At 37.9% G+C, this 27218-nt stretch overlaps 1 protein-coding gene across 2 annotated transcripts in view; it reads left to right on the forward strand.

Moving 5' to 3' along the window:
• The window catches only part of TRAPPC9 (trafficking protein particle complex 9), a 481851-nt gene that overhangs the window by 157213 nt on the left and 297420 nt on the right, over nt 1-27218 (forward strand). For both annotated transcript variants that reach the window (XM_030504527.1, XM_030504536.2), the window contains exons 18-19: nt 3217-3359; nt 15202-15312. In XM_030504527.1, coding sequence (XP_030360387.1) covers nt 3217-3359; nt 15202-15312 — 254 coding nt within the window. The remainder of the gene's footprint in view (nt 1-3216; nt 3360-15201; nt 15313-27218) is intronic.

Below are 27218 nucleotides of genomic sequence, written 5' to 3' on the forward strand. Positions count from 1 at the left end.
TTGCGCTTAAAAACAAGAATCCCACCTGCCTTGTCCATAGATATTGTGAATTCTAGATGTGTTCAGCTTCTTTTCCTGGCTGCCTGCCTTGAGAGGCCGGTGTACTCCAGCCTTCCTTGCTTCTTTTGTGTGGATTGTCCAGAGGCAAAATTCTATTCATGGTGACACCCTGCTGGTTTTTTTTGGTGACACAGTTTGGGCAAATCTAGTAGAGTCTATTGATATTTGTAAAGATGAGTAGAATCTGCAGCTCAGTCTGTTGCTGGAGTAGGTTTGACAAGGGCACTGGAGTAAGTATACAATATTATTTGCAGCAGGGGCTGTAGCATTTGTGCTGTTGTTCTGTGCAGGTGCTGCAGGAGAGAGTGGTAAATTGTTTTAAATTGGAGCTTTCTAAGTTTTATGAAAGTATAGGATTTTTTTTCTATCCTAGAGATAGAAAATGAACCTTTCATATTGTATGTGGAGTCCAAGGTATGTGTGCAGAGAGGGGTTTAAAGGAGATTGATTATTTTATTTAACACGTTGTTGATATGATACTAATCCAAAACAATAGAACTTTCTCTGATCTCCTGAAGTCTCCTGCTCCCCTCCTCCACAGACATCTACAGTCCTGATATAAAGCCTGCCTGATGTTTTATCTTTGTGCCTGTGTGTATGTTCCTATGAACTCTGCAAATTAACATGGCCAGAGAAAGAATATAGGTTGGGGTGTTCTGTGGTTCTCATAGATATTCAAAATCTCTTGTACCATCCATAGTAAATATCCCCAGTCAGATCTTACATTTTGGGTGAGATGTCCTTCTGTTGTCTAGATTACTAGAAGGCCATTAGGTTTTCTTTCTCCTGTTCCTTTTTCTGTGGGACACAGGTAGGGTCATCAGCAGGTTTTCTTGACAAATTCTTCACTATGACAGGGATCAAGATTATGATGATGCCCTTAAACTCTCCTGCTCATCAATGGCACATAATGGTTGTCTTTCTTAGTCTGTCTTCTGGAGGTTTTTCATTTGGTGTAGGACATTACGAAGGCTTTTGCATCTGGAATGTTAATGGTCTGTGACCTCTTAAACTAACATTTATTATGTGTTTATCTCTATTTATACGGGACTGGGCTTAATAAAGCAGCTTTGTGCCATGGTCCTGTGTAGAATGAACCATGGATTCATACCACAGTAGCTTTCCCAAGCAGGATACTGTGTCTATTACAGCAATAATACAGAACAAACGGGTTGCCCAAGGAAGTTGTGAATGCTCCATCCCTGGCAGTGTTCAAGGCCAGGTTGGACGGAATCTTGGGTGACATGGCTTAGTGTGTCATGTCCCTGCCCATGGCAGCATGTTGGAACTAGATGATCTCAAGGTCCTTTCCAACTCAAACCATTCTATGATTCTATAGCTGGAGTTTTCACAATTTCCTAATTGAAATTGAAGTCCATTCTCACAATATGATGTGAGCGATGTTAGATCCCTGCACTTACAGAGTCTGGCTCTGATTTTTATTAAATGGTCCAGCTGGTTCATTAGGATGAAGTATGTTTTGAATGGGCTTGCATTTTTTTTTTTATTATTGTATTTAATATTGATTAGTTCTCCTGACATAACATAAATTTGAGTTCATTAACTACAAATTAGGAATTGACATAAACTGAGTAGACAGGTATGTCCAGACTGCCCAGTGAAGGTTTTTATTGTAAGGTGGCTCTCATGAATTTTAGTGAAACTAAATTAGGAATTGGAGTTAGCCCACTTTACTTAGAAGCAAGTGGGAAATAGGCAAAACATTTAAGTGTGCACATACAGCAAAACGTCCAACTCTTGATTTTGGTATTCTTTAAATCACTGGATTGTGATTGTTCTAAAAAATGGATTGTATCCCTGTTTCTGTTCCTTCAGCAGGACTTAGAAACAGAATAGTATCAAACAGAAATGGGTTTTATTGTAAGGTAGAAAATCCTCAGATAGTTCCTTAAAAAAGAGATTGTCATTGTTTCTAAATCTTTTTTAGAAACAGCTCTCCTTCTAGACATAGGCTTCAACATAGTATGGCAAAGTCCATGTTAGGGTAGAGGGTTGTCAGTAATCCCTAGAATCATAGAATCATGGAATGGTTTGGGTTGGAAGGGACCTTAAAGCTCATCTGGTTTCAACTCCCTGCCGTGGGGAGGGACACCTTCCACTAGAGCAGGTTGCTCCAAGCCCCTGTGTCCAACCTGGCCTTGAACACTGCCAGGGATGGGGCAGCCACAGCTTCTCTGGGTACCCTGTGCCAGTGCCGCCTTCTGTCCTTGCTCTGAGATGTGGCAATCGCAGCTGCCTGGGTAACAGAGTAATAAATAAAATCCAGTGACACTTCACAAATTCTTGCCTTCCTTCTAGCAAATTCTATTTCAGGAACATAATGAAAGAAGAGGTAGTGTAGAGTCTGGTTGAATCAAAGGTTTGTTCTGAGCTTGAACACTGGTGATAACCCGGGGACTGGTATGCTGGGAAGCTTCCCACATTCTGTTCATTAAGGAAAAAAAGATACAAAGCCCAATATTCCATCACAGAAGTAAAGGCTTTGTGCTACTGAGAGTAATGAGTGTGTAAGACTAATCATCATCATTTTTAATATTTGCTAACAAATCATGTTCTATAAAACTAACATCAAAGACAGACAAGGTTCGTGCACTAGATCTAGTCACCAGTGTTGTTTTAATGTTAGTTGAGAGATGAGCATATGTTTACAATGACTTGTTGAGAGACCAGATGCTTTTAGTTTTGCATAATCTTTGTCTGTCCACACTCAAAAACTTTAAAGGTTTTCCATTTGATTATGAAGGTAATGGATTGGTGATTATTTGTCAAGAATATGAAAGAGCATATCATTTAATAAACCCTAATCTCTATTAAGCAAAAATAAGCTCTTCATTTTTTCTATCTTAAATGTGGTATGGAGAGGAATTATGTAAAGGGACATCCAGCTGACTTTGTTCTGTATTCGTTAGTTTTTGAAAGGATTAGGAAAAAAAGCATCTGTTTACCTAAGATGTTTACCTAATTCGTTAGATTGCCTTTTTTCTGGAGATAATAGAATGGATGGATTAGGAAAGCAAATTCTTGAGAGCGTGGAAACTTTGTTGGTAAATCACTTCTATGGGCTAATTTAATTGAACTTGTGAAATGCACAGTAATGAAACATAGCTAATGAGTAATTTACTTTTATTTCTCTAGACACTGGAAGCTATTTTGAATTTTAAGTACTCTGGTGGACCAGGACATGTTGAAGGATATTACCGGAACCTTTCACTAGGCCTTCATGTGGAAGTAGAGCCCTCTGTTTTCTTTACACGTGTTAGTACCCTTCCAGCAACAAGGTAAGCCTTGTTTTGACTGTTGTACATTTGACTCATTGTCTCTATTGTCTCATTGTGTTATATTGGCTGTAACTTCAAGATCATGTTGGAAACTTTCAATATCGATGGCAACATATACGTAAAGAATTATGTGAACAAACTTTCTAAACTCCTCATTTGGGATTTTAGCCTCCTTTAACTGCAGACTCTGATTAAAGCAATCCATGTGCATTGGACAAGTTCTGAAGTTCAAACATTTTTTCATGATGGTTTATTTTACCGGGAACAGGATAGCTCCTGCTTCTTGTCAAATTTGATGACTTCTTTCCATATCTCTTGGCTTTTGTGGTGTGTTATTACATTGGTTTGTGTTTGTCTAACAGAAACTTACCTCAAATGCACGTGTAAATGATTGTCTTGGGATGTGAGGAATAAATTGTAAGCATTCTCTCCGGTAGTGCTTGTCCAAAAGTGGACAAGTTGGAGAAAGTCTAGAGCAAGAAGAGTGATAAAATGTGACTTATGCTGAAGCACAAGTTTAAAGAAACTTTTGGTCTTTCTGAAGCAGAGGAGAAGACTGACAGGGGACTTAAATTTGTAATTACATAAATGGCACTGCCAAAAGGATATGTATTTGTTTTTCACAGCAGCTAATACAGTAAATAATGACCTTTGTATATAGCAAATATTATGTTTTAATTTTATGTTAGGCAAAGATAATGAAACACTGAAATAGTTTTTGTAAAAAGATGATTAAAAATGAGACAGAGAATATTTTGCTTTTAGGAGTAAATTGTGTCCAGCTTTTATGAAAGAGGCCTAAAACTGTGTGGCTTTTATTGGTAAGCAAGTTTATCAAGCATTTTGTTGCTTGAAAGTGCAGCATAATAGGCATCATTTTATTCTTTTAGGAACTGCTCTAGTAAAGTAAATCTAATGCTACTTGCAAAGTCAGAGCATAGTATCCGGAACAGCTGTTTGCAAAATTCCAGGAACCTTATTAATGACATTCAGAGTTTTATCCCTGCAATGGCACATTTTCAGGCCTTTCAAGGTTTAATAAGCGATCTCCCTTTATTGACCTGGAAGCACCACAGCATTGCCTTTAAATAGCTTTCAAGAAGATTCATTATGCAGGTTAAACTACTCAGATGCATTTATTATTTGCGTGCATAGTCCTCTTCATTCAGTATCAGAAAAGTCGTTTGTATTCTGTCTGCTTTTAAATGGACAGTGTGGCTGCTCTTCGCTTCACTGCAAATGCTTTCCTGTAGTCACAGAGTAGATTGGGTGTGAAGCTCAGGTTTTTTTGTGTGCTAGTTTTCCCCAGCTGTGTTTTGTGTAAGACAATGTTATCCTACCCCTGCCTTCTCAATCTATTCTCAGGAATTCACTATGTAAGTAAAGTATTTAATCCTGAAATCTTTAAAAATAGATTGAGGTGCTAATTCAAAGGTAGAGTTTCTGTGTTGTTCAGCTGCGTACACTTTCACAAGTCTGGTAGCAGCAGGGGCTATATATAGTGGCTCCAGTTCAGCCAAGTGCTTCAGCTCATATCGTATGCATTCGCTTCATTCTTTGCCTGTTCATCATACTGATCAGCATTTAAGTCAGTGGAAACTTTTATTTTAAGTGATTTGCTGATTGGAGATGTAGTTAAAGATGTGACTGCTTTTAATCAGGGTGCCTAAAGCTTTGCTGAGTTGGGGGAAAATACTGTAGTATTTAAATTTCTTTCAGACATGTTTTGTTACAAGACCTGTCAAAAGGCAGGTTTGGAGGTTTTTTGTTACATTGGGTATATATTGCCTACTAGCTCATGAATGCGTTTAGATTTTAAGTGCTTATTATCTGTTGCTGTTTGTTCCATACTTTTAGCTTTAGTGATCAGGAACACCATTTCTTTACTCTTTTGCTTCGCTGTGTAGATTCTCCATCAGAATAATTCATGTCATTCAATATTATGTTTTAGAGTGAAAAATATCAGGAATATCTTGTCTTCCAATCTGCTAAGGATAACTATTTATCATTAAATGAAACAAAGTTTGGGTTCTGCCCATACCTGACACTGAATGACAGCAAATTAGAAGTCAGATTTTGTACTTTTACTTGGGCTGTTAAAGTCTTGAATCTGATTTCCTTTTGGTTTACAGCTGAGATTTCATTGTTGAAATTCTATCGGAGGCACTGAGCTGTATTGGTTTAGTCAGTATAAGAAACTGTAGTTTATAATTCACCTTCTCAGCTGTCATTTCAGAATGAAAGTTCTGTTTGCTTTCATTTTCTGGATTCAATTTTTTCCCTTTTCTTTTATTGTTTTGCTGTTTTTATTTTACATTGTACCTCAACAAAAGTAAGAAACAATAACTTAACAGCTGCTGGGCTTAAAAAGTCAAAGCAAAATAAAAAACTTTCAACGCTGATCCTTCCCTTAGGCCTTTACTGTAAAATCCAGGAGAAATGTTACTGAAAGAACTTCCCTCCTCCTCCCCCCCAATTGTAACATAAAGTTTATGGTTTATGTAAAAGTCTTCCGAACTTAATTGGTATTTCTCTTATTTAGCCGCTTGAGCAGATCTGCATGGAAAGTATGTGAAATAACTGGGGATTTTGGTTTGGTTTTTGTTTTTCTAAATACCTAGCCAAAATCATGTCTTCCCCTCATGCACAGGTTTTTGCTTTACAGGGAGAGTTTTCATTAAGTGCATCTTCCATATATCTTAGGATGTGTTTAATCCTGACAACTGGTCCCTTTAAACTTTACCTAGGCTGGTCTGTAGAGGCATCCATGGTTAGCTTGATGAAGCCCTTAAACATGCTGCAGGGCCTAATCTGTTGCCTAATTCTGATTCAGTTATCGGCAATCCTATTGAAAGAGATGGTGTTCTGTCAGTAAACAGCCATCATTTCCTCCCAGGTTTTTCTCTGGGTATATCAACCTATGTTCACTCAGCTGACTATGTCTGAAAAGAGTGGCAAAACAGCCTTGTGCTGGGAAATTGTTTGCCTCTGACCATGTTCCCTGTAATCCTTGAGTTCTGCTTATTTATGCTTGTGGGGAGAGGATTGTCCCATGATGCATAATCAAGAATGCAGATGTTTGAAGCAATCCTGAAATAGGGTATAAGAGACAATGAGTTAATGTTGAAAGTTCTCCCGGTCTGCCCCGCAGCTGAGTGAAGTCTTAAGGGGCTTCAGGGATCTACTTGCTTAACCATTTATTTACCATAAGATGCAGATATATCTATGTAGTAAAATTGTATTCCTTGTCTTCTGTAACCAGGCATATCATAGAACCATAGCATGGTTTGGGGTGGAAAGGATCTTAAGGTCATCCAGTTCCAACCCCCTTCCATGGGCAGGGATTCCTTCCACTAGTCCAGGTTGCTAAAGGCCCTGTCCAGCCTGTCAGGGATGGAGCATTCACTGCTTCCTTGGGCAGCCTATTCCAGTGTCTCATCACTTATACAGTAAAGAATTTCTAAGGCATTATCTGCCAATGTTGGTGGGCACCAAACGTCCTTCATTATTGCCTTTATCAAAGAGCAGAGAGCGTGAAAAAAGGCCAGAAAAAGCGCTTACTTTCTCCCCATGCTTGGTAAGAATTCAAGTGAGGGTGTGCTGTGGATGCTGTGAGGTGCCAATTGGTCTCCTTCTGTCCTGTGCTATTATGCAATGCATCAATTCAAACATGTCTTAAATGAGCCATCTACAAAGGTCAGAAAATCAAGGTCTTGCTTATTACAAAGGTGGTGAGAGGGTCTGAATTTGTAGATGAAGTCAATCCACAGTAAAACAGGGACGCTGCCTTCACTTTTGGTCAAAGTTCAGAGGCCAGATATGTAAGAGAATTCTTAACTGTAAATTCTACAAATTCAAGGTGGTGAGCAAGGTAAATCTTACGAGGCAATGGACTTTTCTTCCTATCTTAAAACCACCGCACAGCTAACGAGACATCAGCTGCAGATCTCTCTTGGCAAGTGCAGAGGCTTACACTCTGTTCTTGTAATTGAGTCAGAAAAAAGAAGAAATGAACTGCAGCAGGTCTGACACTGTTAAATTCAAAATGTCACTTCTGTAAGTTCAGGTTAATATTCCTTTGTGCCATTAATGTAAATCATTTAATTGTCTGGATTTTGAATGTGTCAGTTCATAATAAACCCTGCAATCTGCTGCCTTAGTCTAAGACTTTTCACTGTTTTATATTTAAAGTATTTAAACCAGTTTTTCCAACTTGGTTTCGCAAGAGTTCATGGAGGCTGAAAAAGAACAGTCTTGACTATGTTGGGGGTTCTCAGGAGATCCTCAGTTTGTTGCATAGAACTTTGGGTCTTAATTAAATCAGGCATAATTGTGAGAATTTCCATTCCAGCTTCCAGGGTTGCCCACATTTTCACTACAATAAATTGCAACAAAGCTTCTTCAGCAGTCAGGTTCAGGTAAGAAAACCTGATCATTATAAATCGTACAAGGGAAAGAGTGAACAGCGTGTTTCTTTGGCTGTGCTCTAACAGGCATTTTTGCTATGCAATAAAAAAGTTCTGTAGTGTTTTCTGAAACAGTTTCTTGTTTTTATGTAGCTGAATTTATAAATTAAATTGTCAGATTTGCTACATGCAGAATGAGAATCAACTACCTGCTGACAGGCAGCTGGCTTTCTCTTTCTCAGTATTTCAGCGTTCAGATGCCACAGGGCTTTGAATGATGGAGAAAACCTCTTGTTTGGGTGCTTGAAGAGCAATCTGTTTAGTTTGGAGGAAGGCTGAAATAAGATCTGCTTAAAATGAATGGATGGAGAAAATAATTAGTATTAAAATCACTGTTTTGCTAATGAAAAATAGTAATAATAAAAGCCAGTCAAAATGGAAACCAGGCAAATTCAACTGCAAATAAAGCTCTCATTTTGATCAGTGAGACTGATAAACTATTAGAAAAATCTGTTAAGCAGTGGATTTAATAACCATTTTTTAATGTTCTCTTTCTAGTATGTATTCTTTATTGATACACACACCGTTGAGCTCAATATAGACTCTACCGAGTGAGAACCAGTGGCATGTGGGAGGTTACATCCAATAGTTAAATCATCTTGCTAACCTTAAACTCAGCTAATGGTATAATGTTGAAGAAGGTTCATGGAAGAGCAGCAAAAAGCAGCTTTAAAGATTAAGAGAATTGATTTTTGAGATCAAAATGTTAAATATGTACAGTTTGGCACATAAGACGTGAGAACATAAATCTGCAAATATTTATAGATGTGCTGGGAACGTTTAGCATAATTGAAAAGGTTTACAACTGGGAGAAGTCAGACGAGGACAGTTCTTGGAATATGTGAAAAGACCTTTTAACAGTAAGATGGATAATCTGATTTAATCATCTAAAGTTAGTCTCAGCACTTCATTTTCAGAGGATTTAATACAAAACAAATGGAATTAAAGAAGCTCTATTGAAAAAAACAATAGCACCAGCAAAGATGCTCTAGTTTGTTGTTTTGCTATGTTGCTCTTTGTGTTTGTTCGTGGATTTTGGAGAATAGGGTTGTCATCTGGCATGCCATGGCCAATGCATCTTCACTTTCTGATGTCTCATTGGGAGTAGGGATACCTGGTTAGGGAGAACAGAAAAGAAGCAAAGAAAAGCATGGATGTGAAAACACTCCATGATTTCAGCTGGTGGGGAAACTGAGCTGACTCAGGATACAGGTAACTTGCCAAATCCCCCTGAGTGTTTCTTATTTAAACTGAGTTTACAACTAAGCTAGAAACAGAACTGCAATAAGATTATTCACTGAAATGAGCCTTCATCACAGTGTGGCAGCTGCATCTGGTTTTTAATACCATGTTAAATGTTACTGAACAATATCCTCTGCCGTCATTTCAGAGTGGATAGGAACAGTAATTGCAATACCCCTGAAAGAAATTTCTATCGCAGTGTAATTGTCTTTTGCCTTAAGTTCCCCTAGCCCAAATTTTTGCCTATTTTTGGACACGTAACTGGCATTGTAAGATTTTCAAACTACAGCATGATTCATCCTGTCACTAGCTTTTGCTTGTGCTATATCCAGAATTCTGCAACAGAGGAGAACAGTAATTTATACAATAAACCTTCAAGATGCTGTTGAATTAACTCAATTCACAACAAAAAGAGGATAAGGGTTCTTATTCTTCATTGTTTGAAATGAGTATTGACTTAAATTTGCATGTTATTGAGACCTTCACATTTTAAATCAATCAACTGAAAAAGTTCCCTTGTTACTTTAGTTTTTACCTGATGCAGAGACTTTCGTGTTACTTGTAAAAGAACATCTTAAATATGAAATTTATGGTAGATTTTTTGAAAGGAAACATCATGGACAAATAAGGAAGATCGCTGACATGGAAAATGTTTGCACGTTGTGATTTTTCATGTTCTTCCATTTAGGCTCTGAAACTCTTTGTTTGACCCAGGCTTATTTCCTGTCCATTAGCAGTCAAAATGACAAATGGAAAGAAGCCTTTCAAGAACTTTTGTTCTTTATCCTAGTGTCTATATACAGTCCAGCACATCTTCATTTAATTTGGACTTTAACATAATGCAATAATTTGTATATCGTTCCATTCAGACAAGACAGATGTTGTATTTGTGGTGTCTGCTGTATTTTTCTGGTTATTTTTATATTGTGTTTCCTAGGGAAATGAAATTTATATGATCACTCTGTTTCTCCCTCTCCCCATGGTACATTTTGACTAATTTCAGCCAGCTTTAGGGAAAAGTTAAATGTATTCCTGCAGACTGGTAACAGGACAGAGAAGAGATATCCTAATTTATGTCCCAGTGAGGAAAGGCAGAAGCAGGAGCTCAGCAATTACCTGCTCTGTTCCCTGTGCCAGTTGGCAGGGATGAGCTCAGGGCCAGCCAAAAACATTGTGCTGCCTACTGTGGTTGCTGGATAGGTGAGAAAGTTTGGGGGGTGTATGATGAGGAGGTAGGAATGTGGATATATGGGAATTGAGCCTTTTGTGGTGCAGTAGTGTGTTTCTGTCCTCTATATTCTAGAAGAATCCGTACAGTGGATTATTTGGGTTTTGCAGAAATGGGAAACCCTGTACTAATTGATATTGTTTTTTTAAAAGCTTTTAAGTCCTAAGTATGTGGAATAAAACTAGATGATGGTTTAATTTTAGGTGTGTTAATGTGTGATGATACCATGCTATCTATCTCAATAGATGTTTTGAAGAAAAATAACAACCACAAAACCGAAACACGAAATACAAACTGACTTATTTTAGATGTTTGGCCCAAACTTTAAAAAGCAGCTTAGTAACAGCAAAATTACCTACAACCTCTAAAAAGAGTGGAAAGCCACTGATTACCTTACACACTGTGTGAAACATTGAGTTCTCCACCTTCTCTGAGATGAATGGTAATAACATCTACTTAACTACACTTAGAGGACTCAAAATCCACTCAAAGTGGACTTTTTTTCCAGTAACTCACCCTCTACCTCCCTCCCCAACCCACTAAAAGTTTAGTTTAAACTATTACATGGTGGTAGAAAGGCTGGAAAAGGAAGAAATTGTATAAATGTGGGGTAGTCTTTCCCAGTTCCAGGAATCTGTGGTTTACGACTGGTATTTCTCAGCCAAAAATATCAGTAGGCCATTATGGTCTATAATTTAATCATCTTTAGATACATTTATTATTTTGAGTGTGTTAAGTTTTTTATAAGCCTACACACTTTTTGTTTTAATTAATTGTGTAGTATGGAGCCAGGGTTAATAGTCTGAGATTCACTGAATTGCCTTAAAATCATTAAAAAAAGAGAGATGTTTGTCTCTGGTAAAAAGCTTAGTTTAAGTAACATTGCTAACTGGACTTACACGTAGAAGTTCGTTTATCACATGAATTTGTCTCTCAAATCTCATTTACTGCCACTTTGAGATAGGTTCTTTAATTCCTATATCACCTTCTGTAAGTTCACCTGTAATGAAAATGAATATAAATTGTTAATTTGGCTTTCTTGCTCATTCTTTCTTTTCCTTGAACATTCACTTTCACCCAGCTCATAACTCAGCATCATCAGTTCTACACCGTCCGATTGATTGTAGCATCTTTAAGGTCCCTTCCAACCCTAACCATTCAATGATTCTATGATTCTATGTTAATAAAAACACACAAAAAAAATATGCTACTTTTCAGATCTTCAGCAAATCTTTCTTCTAGAACTTGAGGGTTTCTTGTTTCCTTTTTAACTTTATTATAGCGTTACCTCTAATTTTCCAGCGTTTATGCTTTGTCTTGGTTTCCTTACGTGGCTACAGCTTCCAGTATTTGAAGCTTGCAGTTTTAATCCAAATATTTTTGCAACCTTTAATTGTCTTTGGTTTTCATTGCTCTAATAGTCTTTTTGATACTGTCCTATACTTGCTCTGAATGTCCAGTTCTATCTTTTTCTACACTCTTGATGTTACCTTCAATCACGTTATTCTTCTAAGTTTTTGAAGTCCTGTAGTAATTAGAATCAGAGAATAGTTAGGATTGGAAAGGACCTTAAGATCATCCAGTTCCAACCCCCTCCCACGAGCAGGGACGCCTCACACTAGACCGTGTTGCCCAAGGCTCTGTCCAGTCTGACCTCGAACACTGCCAGGGATGGGGCATTTACTGCTTCTCTGGGCAACCTGTTCCAGTGCTTCACCACCCTCACAGTAAAGAACAACTTCTTTATATCTAACTTGAACCTCCCCTGTTTCAGTTTGAACCAATCACCCCTTGTCCTATCACTACAGTCACTGATGAAGAGTCCCTCTCGGTTCTCAAACTTTGAGTTTTATTTATTCTACTGAAAGATTTCTCTGGAGAATTAACTTAAAACTGACAAGGAAAGAATTATTTCCCCTACGTGTCTATTTTGTGTAGTGTTTGAAGAGGATGAAATAAATGTCATGCTGATGAATTATTCTCGCTGCATAGTCCAGGAGTTCGTATTTGGGAATTCTTAGTATTAGCGATGGTGTTCAGTCCTGAAGAACTGCTGCTTATATAGGTCCTTTGTATTTATGGCATGAATTGTTTTATTTACAAAACTTTGGTTCTGCTGCCAAAAGATATTGCACAAGGCTCAAGTGTTATTTCAGGCAATTTTTGGTTTTTGCTGTGGGATAAATAAATTCCTTCCATACTGAATTTTGTAAACGTAGTCTTAGCAGAAGCCGCTCTTGTGGATCATAAACTGAGAGAGGGTAGATTTAGACTGGATATTAGGAGCAAGTTCTTTACTGTGAGGATGGTGAGGCGGTGGTGAGGTGCTGGCACAGGTTGACCAGAGAAGCTGTGGCTGCCCCATCCCTGGCAATGTTCAAGGCCAGGTTGGACACAGGGGCTTGGAGCAACCTGCTCTAGTGGAACGTGTCCCTGCCCATGGGAGGGATTTGGAACTGGATGAGCTTTAAGGTCCAACCCAACCCATTCTATGATTCTCTTATAACTTCATATCTACTGGAGAGGTAGAAGTTCTTTTACAGGTCTTATCCTACTCCCCCAGTGATGAGATGGAAGCCAGGCTTTTTTTCCTCCCCTTATCTTTTATTCCTTACTGGTAATAGCACAGCTACTGTCTCAAATACTGCTCTTCCAGCTACTTCTTTCATGTGAACATAGTCATGTTCCATTCCCGTTGAGGAAGGGAGTGTCTAATATGAGCTATGACTCCTTATTTTTTCTGAATTCTTGAGTTTTGACACATTTGCTTCAGGCACTCAGCTACCCTCATGCTGCCTTCTCTATATTCAGTATTCATTGGGGTTTTACCCAAAGAGAGTGAAAACCCTTAACAGGTATATTAAAAAAGCCTCCACCCCCACTTCTACTTTTTACTTTTGCTAAGAGATGTGCCACTGCCCCCAAGGAGTGCTTGCTTGTCATTTAGTGCCTGATTGCATGTGACATTGCTATCACTTTTTGTGACCTGAACCTTAAACTCCCGTACTTGTCCTGTGAGTGTTCCTGTCTCAAGGGTTTGCAAGCTAGCAGCACAGGTCCTCTTGTATATGCTCTGGAAAGGATATCTCTTGATTTTTTGGAAGAGAGTTGTATTATGAACCAGAGAACCTGATTCCGAAGTAGGAGAGCAATTCTTAAACTCTTGCACCTCTCAAGTTTAATTGCCTTTGGAATGGCTGGTGTTTGAGTTTGATTGTAATTATTATGCAAGAAGATAAATATACTTGGTTGCCTGAGGCACAAAACTGTAGCTTACTTAGTTTGAATATGCATATTTTTGGAAGGATGGCTCTGATGACTCAGCTTACCAACATACTCCTCTTTCTTCCCTTTTTGGAAACTTCTGGTTCCAAATGAACTCTCTCAAATTAATGCTGCTGGTGAGTTCTACTTCTGACACTGACTACAAGATACTTTTCCCTACTTATTGATTCTGATAGCAATTATATAGGATGTGATGATCAATAATCTTTGTAGAAAGACTGTACTATTTTATACTGTAATTCACTATGTCACCTAATTTTGTTATATGTGCATTTAAACTACAAAGACATTCATAGCTAAAGCTAATTTGTAGTGATGGTTAAGGATGGGATATTTGTTGTTAATTGTAGAATCATAGAACAGTTTGGGTTGAAGGGACCTTAAAGCTCATTCAGTTCCAACCCCCTGCCATGGGCAGGGACACCTTCCACTAGAGCAGGTTCCTCAAAGCTCCATCCAACCTGACCTTGAACACTTAAGTAGCTTCTTAGGGAGTTTTGAATTTCAGAGTAGACTGATGAAGCAGTCTGGAGACATTCAAGTCCAGGCTGGACGTGGTTCTGGTCAACCTGATCTGGTTGAAGATGTTTCTGTTCATTGCATGGGGTTTGGACTAGATGACCTTTGAAGGTCCCTCCCAACCCAAACTCTTCTATGATTCTATTGCAACTCTATGATTGTATTTGGCATTTTGCTTTCTGGTTCTGGTATTTTCCCATTTGTATTATAATCACTTAATGTTGTTATTTGTGCATAGTTGCACAATGAAGAAAAGTTTCGATATAAGAATAAAAATTTACCATAAAGTTTCTTCTCTGTGGCTTTGTTTGTTATTTCCTAAGGTGACCAGAAATGTGGCTGGTATATGAATTCTGAATGCTTCTAGGGAAATTTGTATGTGGAGAATAGTAGCTGAAAAATAAAAGGTTTTCTATGAGAGGTGCCTGTGTTTGCCTTTTTCTTACAGAAGTGACAGAGCTGTCTCAGAGTAGTTGGTGTAATGGAAAAGTACTCTACTTGCCAGCTTGCTTTGGTCTGTAGATAAACCACCTATTGTAGTAAATGGAATTTCTCCCTGACACTGGGCAAAGATTTAAATTTTTGTTTGTAAATTTGTTCTTAAAAAGATATTGTCAAGGTAGTTTGAAATAATAAATCCCTTTCATGTGAATACTCAGAGAACTGAAAAAATCTGACTTTTTGTTAGAAATGAATAAGAATTCACATGCTATGGGACTTAATATTGGGCAGGTTGTAACTGTCATAGAAGTTCTCTTTAGGCTATACACTTCTGTCTAGTCTTAGTAAAAATAATAGCCAGTTATTAGAAAAAGTTATTTTTAGTGAAAGAGCAAGATAGTCTTTTAATTGGAGAAGGGTATAAAACATTTATATGTGAATGTGGATGTTTCTGCATATACCTGGTCTAGTGGAAGGTGTTCGTGCCTGTGGCAGGGGCTTGGAACTAGATGAACTTTAAGGTCCCTTCCAACCCAAACCATTCTATGATTGTATGATATGTATTTTTATTTATGTATAAATATTAATTCTGATATATGTATAATAATTCTGTGTTGTGTTACTGAAATTATGCTATTCTTCTTTCCCCCGATCTGAACAGCACTCGACAGTGTCACCTGCTTCTTGATGTCTTCAATTCTACAGAACATGAGTTGACCATCAGTGCTAGGAATAACGAAGATTTAATTCTGCATGCTGGGGAGTGTCAGCGGTAAGTGCTTTCAGTATTAAAACAGCCCTGGTTTTAACCTGATTATTTATTTATACATCATTGGTGATATTTGGGGCCTATTTTTCTTTTTTAAACATTGTACACATGTCGAAGAATATGAGAGTTTAACTTCCTTTAAGGTTCATCACTGAATTCTAGCAATATCTCAAGTGAATTTATTTTGGCTATGAATCCAGTAGAATTGAAAATAACAAAATACAGAATCAGTTGGTTCTGAGATGCTCCACTCAACTTGTTTTGAGAGACTGTTTTCATATATTTTTCGTGTGCTCTGGATGTAGTTAAAACCTGATCTCACTAGTTTGTTATCCTTTCCCAGTTTTATATAGTCTTTATGTGGTTCCCCAGCCATTTCATTCGTTTTTGTAGAAAGAAAACTGCAGGAAAACAAAACAGAATTGAAGAAAAAGCAATCACAGTGTCTGTGGAAAAACCATTTTACATTAAGTAGGCTGTTACTTGGTTCTTGTAACCCTGCTGTGGTGATGTAAAGGTCATTTTGTGGAAAAGTATAACCATTATTTGCCATGATATATCTACCTAGGTCTCCTACTGCTGTCTGTACCCTAGGTTGCTTGGTTTATCTCCTTCAATGACCATTGCATCTGGTGACACCATTTTCATCTTAAAAAGGTGAAACTGTGAAAAAGGAAACATTTCCATTTGGTCGTGGGCTATCTGCACAGTTCTCTTCTTTGGGAGAGTTGTGCTGCAGTTAAATGATACAATTGATGAGCTTATTTAAAGAGAGATACTTTCAAGTTCTTCAAATCTCAGTCTGAATAATAAGTTCAAAGTAAACCCACATCAATTGCAAGGAATGCAATTGTCAAAAAGAAATATAGAATAGGTAATGATAGCAGCAAATTTGAAAAGCTTTTTGCCTTAGTGACTCAAAAAGCACAACCACGACAAATACATCGACTCAAAGCAAGGCTGAATTTTCTCAATTTTACTTTACCAAGGAATGGACATAAATATGAGTAACATACAGTGCTTGTTCCTTTTATTTAGAATGAATTGCCTTTTTCTCTTATTTTCTTATAATGCAGTCTAAATACTCACGAGAATGTTCATGTTCTTATCTGTTTTGTAATTAAAATTGGTTTGTAATTTTGTTTTTATGCCTCTTGCTATTTCACACCATTATTTTTGTAGTTGATAAACTTGAAATTTTTCACTCTGAAGTTTTGGGACAATACATAACAAATAGAAATAATGCTACAAATAAGGTTATAAAATTACTTTGCATCTCCTTGATTGAATTACTTTTATTTTCCTGTGGATTTAATAATTTTGGTTTTAATATCCTTAAATCATTATATTGTAATGGATATAAACCCTTTCAATAAGGTTTTTGAAACAGTCATTTATCAAGGCTGCTTGTGTATTTGTTGCAAATATTTAAACCTTTTAAGGATAGTGATTTTTACTCTTAGTGCAAAGTATTTTATTGTTTGACCCTTGGTTAGAAGTCGTATGGGATTTCCTATCAGTTCTAAACTCTCATTACCTACTTTTTAAATGATGAGTGCTTTTAATTGTAGTGATGTGTATATAGCTCCTGTGTATATTAGAGTTTTAATTTTTATTCTGATGGGTCTGTTACAGAAAAGTAGGTGGAACATATGTTGGGCCTTAAAATGAGCTTTCCTCTCTAGCAAAGGGCTTTTGGTTATCTTACCAAAAGAAAAAAGAATTTAAAAATCAGCAATCTTCCCCTTTTTTGAGCAACAGTTCCAGACCTTTCATTTTTAACATAAGACAGTCATTCTCATCATCTTGCTTTTGTTTTCAGTCCAAATATAGAATGCTTATCCACAAGGCCTACTCTTAGATTCTCCCTTTATTAATTTCATTCCTTTTGACATAGACTTTCCTTAATATCTGATTAATATTTAAAGAGAGACTCTGAAGTTCGGCTTTCTTTCCCCTTCCCTGTACCTTCTTGATTCCATCCTCATTCTTAACGTTTTCCTCATTCCACTTTTTTGCCAGCTTTGATCGCTTTGGCTTCCCTTTGTAATTTACACTACCTCCATTCATCACCATCATTTTGAAGTCTCCTGTCCTGACAAAGTGTAGATAGCAGGAAATTGTTTTCTTCGTTTCTGTGTTTCTTGCTGCAGACTGGATGTGTTTTCATATTCTCTGCCTACGGACCTACAAAGAAGGATAATGCTGCATCCTGCTTATGCTTGCCTCTTTGCTTCCCACTTTGTATGTTTAGAAACTGAAGTAACTTGGAAGTCTCTGATGTGTTGCTTCTCATTTCTATATTGCGGAGCTGTCACTGTAGAATACAAGTTTTGCTCCCTCGTGCCTGACAAAAGGGGATTTGCAGGGGATTCTTCCATTGCTTTTATGTAAGATGATGGAACGCTCTGGACACTACACTTAATAAAGCACTCTCCAGGACATACTTGATTTATAACAAAGGTGTACAATTGGCCATGGTGCTGGAAATGAGGAGGACATGGAAGCAGAAATGCCAAAACAAGTCTGGGATCATCAGCAGATCAGTAGTGGGACTGCCAAATCTTGCTGGGTCTGTGCACGGCAGTCCCTACTACCAATTTTAGAGTACCCGTATTATTTGGTGTGTTCCAGCCCCCTCCTTTTCTCCAGTTTATTTATATTTATGTAAAATGGATCAAATGTGTAGAATACTGCACACCCTTTTTTACTTGAAGTGAAGTTTGCTTCAATTAACTTAAAGATAGGGTAATAATAGCTGCTACAGTAACACTGTATGCAATACGAAAAAATGGTATTGTACAATTAAGGAAAAGTGGCATTCTTTAGGCCATTAAAATACTATCTGGAAAATATATGCCTCTTTTTGTACAGTAAGAATATTCCACTGACTAGTGGAATATTATAATTTTAACGCTCAGAAAACCTTCAGCTTACAATTTACTGTAATTTCAAAGCCATTGATTGGGAATGTTTAGTATGTGCATTGTAACTGTTCTCAGAAGCGATGCTATTTTCCCTCTATTTTAGGGTAGAGGAACACATGCTTTGCTCCCCATTGTTTTAGAGTAAGAAATGGTAATTTGGGATTAGTGATTAGTTTGTTCATTCATTTTTCTGTCTTTTATCATTCTATGTTCTGCAGACACACAAATGGAAAGGATCAGCCTTTCATTTTTTTTCCTGTATCCCAAGATGTTAATTAATTATGAAGTGATCTTCATACTCCCCTTTTTGTTTTCCATATGCCTTGAAATATTCCTTTGTGTCCCATTATGGGAGAAGTAGTGATGTGTTTTACTTTGAGCTCTTGTCAGAAGATTGTGGTGGGGAGAAGAGACTTATTTGGAGGAGAGAAGGAGAAGAAAGGCAATTTGCCCTCCCTCTCCTGCGAGGTAGTATTGAAGAAAAGAGAGGAGCAAGGGTTTTGGAGGATCCTTTGTTGAACTCCTGAACATAAATTTAAGGTTCATTACAAAACTAGGTTAAAAATAAAATTAGTTTTTGCTGCTTTACATCTGCGGTAGGTTTTTTTTTTTAAGCTTTAATATACACAGGGAAATACATTGGACAATGGTGTCCTGGCAAAAAATTGTCAGACAAGTTACTTTGCTGAATTCCGACTGCAGTGAGTGATGCTGAGATGTTGGTAACGCCTTCAGTTAGTTAAAAATGTTAGACACTGTGGTGTCAGCATGTTTTGTTGATCTATCCAGGTGAATATAGTTCACATGATGATGAAGGAAACAAGTACCATTAGGGTGGTGAATGCTGGCGCAGGTTGCCCAGAGAAGCTGTGACTGCCCCATCCCTGTCAGTGTTCAAGGCCAGGTTGGGCAGGGCTTGGAGTAATGTGGTCTGGTGGAAGGTGTCCCATGGCAGGGGGTTGGAACTGGGTGAGCTTTAAGGTACTTTCCAACCCAAACCATTCCAAGATTCTATGGTGATAAGATTCTGTGATATATGCTATTGGAAAGTTCAGCCTCCATATATTTTTCTAGGCTAGTGAGGCTGCCTACCTGCAAAGCTGCTTCTTGAAGCAATTGTCTTGCATGCTGTTGAAGGGGCTTTGCTATGAACCTAGAAATGTTTTGAATGTAATCAGCAGAGAAACTAAACTTGTTGATCACAGTGATGTGGCATTCACCATGTTGTTCTGAAATGGAAGGATAGAGCAGACAGCTCTTGGAGGGGAACTGTATTAGGTATGTTAACAAAAAAATGTTGCCACTAGCAGTGATTTTAATTTATTGAAAAACTTAGGTATGGTAATTATTGTGTTTCTTACTTGATTATCAAACCATTAAAATTAAATTTCATGACAACCCTCATTTATGCGTAAATCACTTCATAATTTATGGTAATAGATGTTATCTCATTATGTGCCCCAGGATATCTTATTTTGTACAACATACCCTGCATTGCCTTTACATTTCTGTTCTGTGCACGGTGTGTCTGGCATTTGGGAGCAGCAAACATCATCATCAGTGGAAGATTTATCATGGCAATGGTCTGAGTAGATCAATCTTCTCATCTATCCTTGTGGGACAACACAACTGAGTTGTTAAGGTCTTCCATGGGGATGAGACTCCACAATTGGTGGCTGTAGATGTAGAACTTTCACAGTTTTAAGTTTTCGGACTCTTTTGGCCTTGGTGCGAGGACCAGAGGGATTAAAGCTTGGGACTTGCCCAGGAATAGGACTGGAGTGAGGAGTTAAGAAATGAAAAGCAAACAGGAGCTGGGTAAGAGCAGGGTCAAATGGTGTCAGTCACGAGGAGCTGTGAAGTATTTCTTAATCATTCAGGCATCTTCCCCGCCACAGAGGTATCTTCTACACTAGATGCTGGAATAAAATCTAAAGTTTTTTGAGAGCTGTGTTCCTTTGAGAGTTGTAAGTAGCCCTGGAGTTCCGGATAGGTGCATCACTGGTACAGTTTCTGCAGCATTAGTTAACACTGCCCATGCATATTAAAAACATTTTGAAATAAGTCCTCTTCCAAAGGGCTTATGAGAATTAAAAATTCTGCCCCTTTTTAAACCGAAGTTCCCTTAATAAATGTATTGTCCATGTGTAAGTAAATCATGATTGTAATTTCTCATCGCTGCCAAGTCAGTGCTTAATTTGTGCGTTTGTTTATGACAGGGCATGTTGTCTGTATGAGAGATTAATGATTTTTTCCTTACATTGCTGTTACAGTTTATGTTTTAAAGACAAAGCTGCTATGACTAAGGCTTTATGTGCTGTCATCAAGAGAAAATAATATTTCACAGTAATTTCCCTGGGTCCTCATGTTAAATCCATGGCAAGCTGGAAGTTTCTGAGGTACCTTCAAGTCAAATAAATAATATCAAAGGTTATATTAACGAAAACATGAAAATCACCTGCTGTTTTCAGGGTAATTGTTTTTATTTTGTCTCATTTGATATTTTTCAAATACACATTTAATTTTTTTAAGGCTTGCAGTTTTTTACTAATAGCCAAATCAATCTTTAGATAGACTACATAATTTTGCCTGAATAATTAGTTGCTTTCAAGAAAGAAATTGGAAAGCGTATGTTTGGGTAGTGAAGGGAGATATATCTAGCACTGGGCAGATGCACAGTATGGTCCAGTTCTAATGTTCATATATATTTCAAAGCACTTTGAAAAAATTGGAGATGTTACAGGAAGAATATGCAAAAATTCTGTGCTGGCAAAGTAATAAACAGAGTAATATAAAAATAAAGAGCAATAGAAGGAATAATAAAGAGAAATGTCGGTTTGGGACTGCTTTATTGTTAGAACACTCAAGGAATTCCTTCACAGAAAGGGGCATGCTTGCCATGAAAAGTTAGTCCAGATGCTCTTTTGAGTTCACTTCCAACTTTGGCTCTTCTTTGATTCCAATTCTTTGGTAAGGTGTAAAGGAAGGTGGTTACAGGGTGGTTGCAAGTCTTCAGTGCGAGTGTACTGCAAAAACTCAAATGTGGTCTGAGAACAGGGCAGGCAAATAGAAATAGGGAATGATAAGAGGGAATTATGACAGTCTGTTCTGGTCACACTGATGCAAGAAAGAGGAGATCAAGAGGCAGAAGATGCAGATAACTAATGGAAATAACGTAGACGTCGACTTTGGTTTGATAAGCACAGTAAAATGTAAAAGGGATTATTAATGTATTCTGTAAAGTTGGGGAAAGAGAAGGACTCTCTCTAAAGGTTAAGGAAGGTGAGGACACCAAGAAAAATTGAGCTTTGAGCTATGAATACAGATAGAAATGAAGAGATTTCCAGACCTCAGAAATCATCAGATTGTTCAGCAGTCTCCCATACAGAGAAAGCAAGGCAAAGAACCTGGCTGCTTCTAAGGGGTCCTCAGTGAAGTTTGGCAAAGACCTGCCTGCAATTGCTGCACTTTCCAACAGTAAGACCTTTTCCAGAGTTCTGTCGCTGTAATTGATGATTGGAAAACAAATACCCTTGTAGCTTTTACAGCAGAAAATACATGAATAGATGCCTGTTCTTCCCTCCATTGCCTCCCCAGTGTAGTATCATCCTTTTGTTCTCTGTACATAGTTATGGTGTATTTCTATAGGCAATCATGAAATAGTAGAATACCAGCTTGGGAGGGACCTCAAGGATTGTGTAATCCAACCATTCTAGGCAAAGCATGACCTGGACTGGATGTCCCAGCACCCTTAAAAGTGCTGGGAGTGTCCAGCTGAATCTTAAAAGTGTCTGATATTGGGGAATCCACCACTTCCTGGGGAGATAGAATGTGCAAGAGAATATCTTTCCTACAATTTGCGTTTGAATTTAGCATTTCTGTTTTTGCAAAACCACACATATTTGGGGCACAGATAAACATCCCTTCTCTAGTTGCTGGTATGGAGACTTCCCCTTTGCGTAGGCTTTCTCAGGTTTGCCTTTATTAGGTGTTTATCCTTTCTCCTCCCCCAGCTTCATTCGAAAGACTCAATGTATTGATTATATCAGTTGGAGGATGCTACACTGGGAAGGCACCTGTTTTGGTATTATATGACTTCTCATAAGATGGTTCTTCTCTTTCCACTTCTTCAAAAGTAGGTCTGAGCAAAGTGACCGTTTTCCTAAATCACAGATGACTAACTCGCTGGATCTAGCCTGCATGGCAATTTTTCTGACCTCTTTGAACATTGACTTGATATCTGAAGACCCAAGTCTTGCTATTTCTAATATTTCGTGTATGCAGCTAGGAAAACGGCAGGTTTGTGAATGCAGGCCAAGTTTGTCTCTCACAGAATTTATCAAATTTAATCGGGTATGGCAATAAACATGGCTAGATGTGTTGGCCCTTAGACAAAATATCACACAGATTCAGTATGAGTTTGCTGCCCTAGTTTTGGATGATCTATAAATCACTCAAATTCCAAAATAATCATCTTCATTTTCCCTTTAAATCATAAGTAGATCACAGGTTGTAGGAGGTGCAGGGTTCAAAACCTGTCTCTCCAAAAAAGGCAGAATAATTGATTTCAGAATTCAGCTTTAGAAACTGTTAAAAAAAAAAAGAGGAGTTTGGGGGTTCTTTTTTTTTTTTTCTTTTTTTAATAGAAGAAACAAAACTTTTTCTTCCTTCATTTTTTCAATACTTGAGAAATTTACTGAAATTTTTGGGTGCTCAGCACACTGCTGGAAGCATTCAACAAAGTGCAGACCTAATAGAAATTGGCTGAAGTGCTAATGCTTTTGTACTGGGTGTACATTTTTGTGCAGGATCTGTGGAAGAAAAGGTAAGAATGTAAGAAAATTTATATTATTTTCTTTTGTTAGATAACAATGGAGCCACAAGCTAAACAGGAAAAAATACTGCTTCCTGAAGGAAGTCATAGCTGAAGTGGCTTGTGCTTGCCCTTAATTCACACCTACTCAAGCCAGTAGATTCATACTTATAGAAAATCATGTTTCAACATAGATAGATGATGGAAAAAAAGTGGAGAATGAAGGTGGACGTTACCAACTTTTCACTGGGCATTGTTCTCCTCATTAAGTAAGAAATACTAGTATTCACAGGAAGAAATGACTCAATGGAAATTTGAGGTTTGTCTGTTCTTTTTAGTGGATTTTCTGAACATTCAAGGAGAAAGATAAATAGTATTAATTGACACAGGTTTTTCTCCTGATGTTTGTCAGTATTTCCGTGAGATGGAAACTTAATCAAAATTTCTGTTTTGTCCTGAACTCCGTGGTCAGCACCCCTGAGATAGGCTGTTGCTGTCTCTCTTCTTTGAGTAGAGTTAGAAGGTTTCCAAGTTAGAAACCTAGGAATACAAAGTGAAAGGATACACAACCACAAGGTAGAAAGGGGTGCCATGCAGATGAGCAGAGACAAGTAGAAGTGCATATCTGCAGCTCTGTTTATACAGTTGGCATGGCTCATTCTTCCCAAAGCCAACATTGTTATGGGCACATGCTCATAGGAATTGGTTCATCCATTGCTTTCTTTTGTCCTCTATGGCTTTCTATCTTCACAGTGTTTGTCCTATTCTGTCTCTTTTTCCAGAGTAGAAATTCCTTTCCTTAGCCTTTCTTCCTTTATTTTTCTGCTGTTACAGATGGCATAGTGCCAGTTTATGGTAAGGCTCATGACCTCTAGGCTCATAAATTACTTTAAGTAGTGGGTTATTGGGAGTAGAGTGCGTTTGCACAATCCTCCTTCATAGGCCCGGTTAGATGCATTACTCTTTCTGTTCACTCATACCTAAAACCTGGTGCCTTGTATGTTCACCTAAGAGATGAAAAAATGCTGTGTAATTTCTTTTCCTGATGAATTGATCTAATATTGTATTTGGAGTTTAGAAATAAGAAGTAAAGGGTATCTGGATGTGTAGAACCTTTAGAGGTTGTAGGGCCAAATGGTGAAGATAACTGGATAGTTTTAGTCCATTTCCTAATTAACCATGATCTTTATTTTCGGGGAAAAAGCCACCTAACACATTTCAGGACATTTTTGTTCATGCTGCCAGTAAAAGAGTGAGCATTTGGGTGTAGGTAAAGCGCCAGGTCACACCTGGTTTGATCGATATCTTTAGATAAATAGATTCATTTAGCCTATAGCACTATCTGTATTTAGGAACACTTGCTGTGTTTTGCGGCTGTGGTGACATGGTGGCTGCATTAATGGGATGAAAGAAGATTGTCTTGAGTGGCTGCCAGTTATGTCTGCTTTAATGGCCAAAGGATTTATTAAAGTTACACTGATGTTGCACTGATTTGGCGTTCTGCCTGCTCTCTGATGTTCTGTAAAAGATCATGATGGCACAGCATAGATTTTCTGCAGTTGGAAATGAAAATACTCAATTCCTATTAATTTATCTTAGATGATCAAAAGTGTAATTAAAATAGCTGGTTTACGAGTCTTTCCTTCAAGGAGAACAGTCGTTTAAAATTATTGCTTCAGCAGCTTGAATTTATTCTTCAGTCTTGACATCCATTTACTTCTTCCTTCATTAACTGGAAACAAAAGCTAAACCAACAGGGATCTGAAAAGATCACTGAAAGATGTTGTGGAAAGGCTCTGGTGTATAAACCCGGCTTTTTGTGACGTTTTCATTTTGCAGTTATAAAGATGTCTCCAGAAGCTGGACTCTTCGTTTTCTGTTTGTTCTCCTGTACTACCTGGGATCATAGGCAAAACATTGAAGCCTTCTTTGGAGTAATGTAAGGATTCTACATTAAAAAAAACCCAAACTGCTAAGTTCTGCTAAATTTGAATACAAGGTATGATTTGCCCTGTAGAAGTGTGTAATCTTGTCAGCGAGTGGGGTGATGTTAAGTCCATAATCTTCCCTCTTCATCCACTTTGTCTCTCCACTGCAGCCCATTCTCTTGAAGGCTGCAGGGAAGAGCTTTACCTATATTAGCTTGGTATGCTCATAGTTCACAATGCAGCATTTGAAGCAAGTTTACTCCGTTTTTGAAAATGCATACTGCTTCTAATTTGTTTTCTTACAGTTGACATCTGTAATTAAAATGAAGAATTCTCCTCTAGCTTTGGATTTTTAAAGAGTAATAGTTTTCAGCCAAGATCTGTGGAGTCATTTCATTTTCTAGCACTCGGAAGTACTGTTGCTTGAGGGAGAGGAAATCTAAATCTGAATCCTGTAGTACCTTGATTACTGCTTATTGCAGTAGGTGTGTTTAAAACCTCCATATATACACTTTTAAAGTTACTCCTTGTCTTATATTGTGCTTTCAGGCTATGAAAGATCCTGAGATTACAGAAACATTCCATTTTTAATATGTTGAATCATAAGTGGGTACCCTCAGGAAAGACAGTGACTTGTAATAGAGAAGGTTAATTACAGGTTTATTTCAGTATTTTTTGTGCACATCTGCATCATATAAATGTGCTGAATTGGGAAAGAATAAACTATGTTTTATGCAGGGAAGATGTATCTCATAAATCCAGTGGCGTTCTGTTAAGGACCTAGCAAGCTTCAGGGTAAATATAATTATTGACATGTGACAGAGTTTCCCACCAAAGGCTGATCGAGAATCCAAGCTGCTGTGGGATAAGAAGGGGAAGTTATTAGTTGGTTCAGAGGAAGGTGAGAGGAGTGAATTATCACTTGTAGAGATCACGCTGTCTGGGGTCTGGGGTGGGCCCTGAGCTGTTCAGCCTCTTTGGAAACTGTGGGACAAGGAGTGAGCAGTGGGCTGGGAAGGTCCCCAGTAGTAAACTCTGGGCCGTAAAGGGGGAGCTGACTGTGAGGGATTGCAGAAGGACAGGATGATGAATTGGGAGGTGAACTTCAGTCTCGATAAAGGCAAAGTGATGAACAGGGTGGAAAAAGAATCTGAACCTTTAATAGTGAATGAGCTCAGAGCTGTCTTTTATCTCTTAGGAATTGGATGCAGGTTTTAATACATCTGTGAAAATGCTGCATATGGCTCAATAGTAGTTGAATAGAAAAGAACCATCTTTTTGAGCAGATGTGATCAGCATGGGGTGGGATGTTTTCGCTTCTTTGGTACAATCTCACCAAATGAGAAGGTGATACTTGAAAAATATTTAAGTTGAAAGGAAGTGCTAGAAGAAATAGTTGCAAAAGGGAACTTAATATGAGAGGTGAATGCAAGATGCTGTTACACATGGGGACGGGGGAGAGAAAATAAAAGCAAGCACATATAAATGTAAGAATGAATTATAAATATAAAACTACTTCATGTTTAAAAGCCCAAGATGATTGGTAGTATCTTTTTTTCCCCTTTCAATTATGGGATTAAAGTTGTGCTGTCTGATTAACTATTGGTAAGGTGGTTAAATGGAAACTGGTTTATTGATTCTTGTCTTCCCAAACTAAGTAATTTACTTCTCGGTGAAGGTTTTGCTACTGTCTTCAGATCTCTTCCTGACTCCTGATCTGAAGGTTTCTGGGGTATTTCCACACATGCAGCTGATGCAGGATTTGCACTGTTGAAGTGCAACTTTAAGGAGAGGAGCTGGTAATGGGTTGGAGCTTGTTTGTACTAGATAATTTGGGGGTGGAATAGAGGGTTTCCTCACAATGGCAGGTGCTCTTTCAGATTTTTCTAATGCTCTATTTCTCTATTCTCCAGTTGTTTATTCTCCTCTTCCTTTCATAGTCTTCTTTCCCATGAATTGTGCTGATGCCAATCAGGTAGTTGTAGGTCTGACCTTTAACTGAGAGGGGAAAGCAGTGGACAAGCAACAACAGCAATCTTTGCTTTAATATGTTTAAAGCCAGCTGATAGCATTATAAATTGCATGACAAAATTAAAAATGATAATCTGGATCAATTCAGGTGTGTATTGAAACTAGATAAACTCAGTATAACACAAGAAAGTTTGGCCAGTGGTTTAGTGTGGCTGCATGCCTTTAATAGAGTTAAAATAATGTTTCCTCTGCCGTATAAGCCTCCAGAAA

Source organism: Strigops habroptila, chromosome 1 (assembly GCF_004027225.2).
Source record: "Strigops habroptila isolate Jane chromosome 1, bStrHab1.2.pri, whole genome shotgun sequence".
Classification (NCBI taxonomy): domain Eukaryota; kingdom Metazoa; phylum Chordata; class Aves; order Psittaciformes; family Psittacidae; genus Strigops; species Strigops habroptila.